General features: G+C 35.2%; 1 protein-coding gene across 1 annotated transcript in view; it reads right to left on the reverse strand.

Annotated features, from left to right (window-relative positions):
- The window catches only part of LOC134664440 (mitogen-activated protein kinase kinase kinase 15), a 28,747-nt gene extending 23,383 nt beyond the window's left edge, over positions 1 to 5,364 (reverse strand). Inside the window, exons 1-3 of the mRNA XM_063521096.1 lie at positions 5,189 to 5,364; positions 4,908 to 5,113; positions 3,929 to 4,123 (exon numbers count right to left, since the gene is read on the reverse strand). Of these exons, the coding sequence (XP_063377166.1) occupies positions 3,929 to 4,123; positions 4,908 to 5,113; positions 5,189 to 5,237 (450 nt within the window). The 5' untranslated portion in view covers positions 5,238 to 5,364. The remainder of the gene's footprint in view (positions 1 to 3,928; positions 4,124 to 4,907; positions 5,114 to 5,188) is intronic.
- Between the last annotated feature and the right edge of the window lie 636 nt (positions 5,365 to 6,000).

Consider the following 6,000-nt stretch of genomic DNA (forward strand, 5'->3'; position numbering starts at 1 on the left):
TTACAAACGAGTTTTTGCAGCATATAATCCTTCTCTTCAAATAGGTATCGAAACTAAAACGCACAATAGCCGTTTATATACCTACACTAATGGAGCACATATGCATGCATTGTAGCTATAATTCAATAAGCAAGGTAATAAAGGTGTCGTCGCATGATTGCGCTCATAGGGCAATTGATAAATTGAGAGTAATAGCTATTGAGATATCTCCAAGGACGGATCTTGTATGGCATGTGCTAGCATAGATCTACAGGTCTATTCTTGAACGAGCTCTTTGAAGTATTGAGATTGTACCGAAATGCTTTACGCTCTAGGTCTAAAGCACATAGCTAAATGCGTAACAGTACATCGTATTTACGGCGAGATTAGTTTTAAAACAACTTGCTGCTGCTAATTTGAAGCAAATTTAAGTATTGCATACCATTTTGCATGTATGCCTTTTGGAGGCCTTTGCCTACAAAAGGCATACAGATATAAATTTAGATTAGATCTAGACACGCGGCAGCGTGTCAAGCCAAGTTCAAGCAAAGGAACTGGCTAGCCAGCGCCGAGTGTAATATTACACGAACCACTTGGTGCCACTTTTGACCCTTCTATAACTCAAAACATCTTTGACGTAAACACATAAAACTACGTGTGTTTAATTATATCCATAAGGATATCTAGAAGCCCAAATTTCATGAAGCTAGCTCAAACGGTTATAAAGGTATGAAGGTCAAAAAGTCGTAAATTTTAAGACTGACTTATGACTTATAGTACCTAAACCTAACCTACTTCCAGATGACCTAGAAGGATGAAATTTGGAATCCAGCTTGGTTATTGTGTGTAACCGTAGGAAAAAATCTAAAAATAAAATAAAGTTAAAAAATAGGGGGGGTCCCCATACAAAAAAAACATTTTTTATTGGGACTGACATATAAGTACCTAAACCTAACCTACTTCCAGATTACCTAGAAGGATGAAATTTGGAATCCAGCTCGGTTATTGTGTGTAACCGTAGGAAAAAATCTAAAAATAAAATAAAGTTTAAAAATAGGGGGGGTCCCCATACAAAAAAAACATTTTTTATTGGGACTGACATATAAGTACCTAAACCTAACCTACTTCCAGATGACCTAGAAGGATGAAATTTGGAATCCAGCTCGGTTATTGTGTGTAAGCGTAGGAAAAAATCTAAAAATAAAAAAAAATTAAAAAATAGGGGGGGTCCCCATACAAAAAAATATTTTTTTATTGTAGCGTTGGAACCGTTACAAGCAGATATTTGAAACTACCTCAATATATGTATTATTATATTTGCTATATTAAAATAAAGTTTAGTCAAAAAATAAGTGGTGTCCCCATACAAAAAACTTGTAATACGCTCTAAACAATCGGCCAACGGTGTGTCGTCGGCGGCGCGCGGCACCACATAATTATACAAAGAACAGAAGTAAAAACCATACAGCGGAAACACAAGAAAAAACATTAAATCTCAATACCTGCCTAGTTTTCTTTACAAAAAGTATTGATATCCCACCAAAAACATAAATGTAAAAAAGGAGAGCCAAGTTCAATACAAAAATTATGCTTGGCTGTGGGGCTCGCCGCAAAAAGAATGGAGATCTAAATGAGTGCCACTGCCAAGTTCTATGCAAAATCCAAATATGTATTTATAGGAACATAATAACATTATAAACAAGTATTAAACTCTATTTCTTTGCTTTATTGGATACCTATAACAATTGCTGTTATTTAAAAAAATGTGAGATCTTAAAGTAGGTTAGATTTGGCTTGGCCAGATTTTATCAGAATTACAATATATATAAAATGATTGATGTAATGAAAACTGGCCAAGTCAAATCTAACCTACTTTAAGATCTCACATTTTTTTAAATAACAGCAATTGTTATAGGTATCCAATAAAGCAAAGAAATAGAGTTTAATACTTGTTTATAATATTATTATGTTCCTATAAATACATATTTGGATTTTGCATAGAACTTGGCAGTGGCACTCATTTAGATCTCCATTCTTTTTGCGGCGAGCCCCACAGCCAAGCATAATTTTTGTATTGAACTTGGCTCTCCTTTTTTACATTTATGTTTTTGGTGGGATATATATATATGTTAACAACAAAATGAAATGTACTACAAAATACTTATCTGAAATAAAGGCTATTTCATTCATTCATTCATACCATTTTGCATAGTATGTTTGTATCATTTTACTTATACCGTTAGAAATTTATATCGATTAATAATTGCAAAAAGTAGGTACGCCAAGCTGAACTATGAATTTTAAAACACCTTAATTTTTTTTCAATTTTAAGTCATGACGAGATATATATGTATAATATAGGTAGGTACAATTGGTATTCTTTTTCTCCGGTAGTGTATGGTAGTGCCATTTGCTACCGTTCCACAACCCACCAGTAGAGCAGCAACAGATGTTGAAGAGGCTTTGCAATACATCTCCCCTTAAAGAGTTATCGCCCGGTAAGAAATAATATGATAGAGACCGTCTGAGCTAACTTTGCACCAATTTGCACAGAACATTAGTTCAGTGTAAACATTATATTTTCATATAAAATTTGACATTAATGATGACATTTCCTCACTTTGTCATTGCAAATGCCTTACAGTATGTTTTATAAATAAAATTATGTTATATTATAAAAAAAACCCATTATTAATTAAAACATATGAGTCATTCATTAATGCTTGTCTCTTCGTTCTTGGAATCTGCTTCATACATTTTAATTTATTCAGGAAAATAATAGTGAGTAATATTTACATGCCTGTTGATTTTTTAATTTATGACTTATTTATAATATACTTAGCAATATAGTAAGCAACACAATTTAAAAACAAAAGTTGCTATACCTAATTACTTAGTTATGTTTAGTTTTCATTATAAATAATAATAATAAAATAAAAATAAAAATAAAAAGCCTTTTATTTCCTTTTGTTATACATAAGTTTGTTAATATATTTTTGTTGATTTAATTTGTAGGAACCCGTTAGGTGAAGGCCTCTTCCAAAGATATCCATTTTTCACGGTCTTGTGCTATTCTTTTCCAATTTGGACCAGCAATTCTTTTCATGTCTTCCTCCCAGTGCATGTTTGGTTTGCCTTTTTGGCGCTTACCGTCTGGGCCTTTCCAGTTCGTGACTATGGCTGTCCATCTGTGGTCTTTAAGGCGAGCCACATGTCCAGCCCATCTCCATTTTAGCTTTCTAGCGTGTTCTAGAGCATCTATTGCTTTTATTGTTGCTTTTATTTTACTATGTCTTATCTTTTGTATCTTTTTTATGTTCAACATGCTTCGTTCCATTCCCCTCTGGCAAGTAATAATTTTATTTTTTATTTTTTCTGTGAACTTCCATGTCTGGCAAGCATATGTTAAGCTGGGGATGAGGCAGGTGTCCATAGCCTTCTTTTTAAGAGTTATTGGCATGCTACTTTTAAATATTTCTTTATAAGACCAATATTTGTTCCATGTATTTTTGATTCTTCTGTGAACTTCTAGTTCATTGTTCTTGTTGTTGAAACCAATCTGCTTTCCTAAGTATATATAGCTTTCAACATAGTCTAATGGTTTGTTGTCTACAATGATATCTATTTGTTTTGAGTTGGTCATGGTTTTTGTTTTATTTATATTCATCTCCAGTCCTACTTGTTTGCTTGCATTTTGGAGACCATCTATCATTAGTTTTCATTGGCACATTAATAACCAGAGTTCGGAAAATTTATCACAAAAATAAATATTGTATGGACATGACACAATTTTTTTAATAATTTTGAACTGCAATTTTTGAATTGAGTTGATTTTTTTATAAAGATACTGTGTACATAATATGAGTTTAATAAATTTTGTCCTATTTTGAGATATAAATGATTTTTTATGGTTTTGCGATGATTTGTCCGATCACTGTTAATAACATACCTTAAGCCGCAACGTGGAGTCGGGATCTACATCATTATACAGCAGCACATTCTCCTTCATGTCGAAGCTCTCCCGAACCCCCAGGTGGTAGAGCAGGGAGCTCTGCTGCACCTGCATACTGAGGTCCACCAGCGCCACATCAGCATTGTAGAATGTATCCAGGACACTTGTTTCTCCGAAATCAAGTTTTTCAAACTGGAAACAATGAAACTGGTATTGTCGACAAGCATACAGAAAAAGTTAAGGGCCACTTGAACCACTAAACCGGGGTTAACCGGCTAAACCTGGAGTTAATATGGCTACCATTACAATTTGACAATCGTCAACGGTGTAATCGGTTAATCCCAGGTTAGTGGGATGGTGCTAGTGGTCCTAAATGTTTATATTGTAATGAGTAAGTACTTGGCAAAGGCTTTGCTTTGAGCTAAAATTGAACAAAATAAAACAAAAGCAACTCTGTTTTATTTAACGATTCGAATTTCTTTGGTAGTATTTTATACAGTCAATGTCAAAGATATCTTTATACTTTTGCACCTTATTTTGGTGCAATAAGATGCAAAAGTGTAAACATATCTTTGACATCGACTGACCTAGTATTAAGACTGAACTCCAAGAGAAATTGGTTGAAAATTAACTTGAATATCTTCGTTCAGGGGCCTATTGCATAATAAAATACAAGCCAATACTATCAGTGATTTTTTATGTAAAATCTTGTACTTAATTATGCAATCCGGCCCAGGTGTATATATTTGAAAGTTGTAGCTCGACATCAAAATATTTTTATAACCAGAGGAAAACACCAAACAGAACATTGGAATTCTACTAATAGTATTGAACTTAAGAATGATGGTAGTACTGGACTAATATTCAAATGGTTATACAATATCATTAGTTTGAGCTTTATAAAACCTTAAGGGTAAAATTGTTTACAAACATGTAAAAAAAACTGAACTTTTGAGTACCAGCAGAAGCTACTTACGTGGATATGATGTAGGTTTCCATTTACGAGATCAGCAGCCAACCTGACTTCTTCCAAAGCTCGCTTTCTATGACCTAGGTTGGTGCTTTGTGTAATATCCAAAACACACGCGATATCCATCCGGGGCCTCGCGTTAGCGCCCCCAGCCTGCACCGTAGCGTTAGATCCATCACTGCACACACTCTCGCATATACTTCGTACTTCACCTAAAACAATAACACAATAAAAACACCAACATAAAACTTCACGGAAACATTTGAACAAAGTTCACGACGTCGCACCAGTGTCCTCCTGAGCCGTGGAACTGCTTGCAGCGCCAAATGTTATCATTTTCTCATGTTTCCATCAACATTTGGACAGCTTTAATCATTCATTTCAGTCTTAATTTTCAACTCGAAATATTCTCAGCGTAAATTCCCAGCAAGTGGCTTTGGCTTGTTATTTAACACTAGTGATGTGCCACACGCAACGCTACACAACATTAGTTTACAATGCAACATAGCAATATTAGCCACATTTTGCCAACAATTAGGTTCATGTATATTAGTTTAATTAGGCTGGCCACAGACGTTCAGAATCCTGATCAGGAATCCGAATTGGGAGTACAGGGCTATAACCGCGAAAATCGAATTTCGCAAATTGCGGGGGTTTTTCTCTGTCACTCTAATTACTTACGCCTTCGTTGGAGTAAAAGAGCAAGATCCCCGCAATTTGCGAATTTCGGGTTTTGCGGTAGCCGCTCAGATTCGGAAACCTGAATGCTCTTTTTTCATACTAAATGTTCTGTATTTTTCCGAACGAGAAAAATAGCTGACGATCGTTCCAAACTTCCAAAGCACAGCCGCGCATTCGGCTGGCCGCAGACGTTTGGAATCTTGATCAGGAATCCGAACCGTTCGGATTCCGTACGGAATGACAGGTGCAAGTAAGACAATACTATGCATGTGTATAGCGACGTCCCGTTCACATCTGTCATTCAGTACGGAAACCGAATAGAGATTTGGTCCGTGTGCGGCGACTCAAACAAAATATACGTGGGCACTGCATTCCGGATGATGTCATTCGGTTTTTTTTTCGTTCTTATTTCGATTTT

Source organism: Cydia fagiglandana, chromosome 1, assembly GCF_963556715.1.
Source record: "Cydia fagiglandana chromosome 1, ilCydFagi1.1, whole genome shotgun sequence".
NCBI classification, from domain to species: Eukaryota; Metazoa; Arthropoda; class Insecta; order Lepidoptera; family Tortricidae; genus Cydia; species Cydia fagiglandana.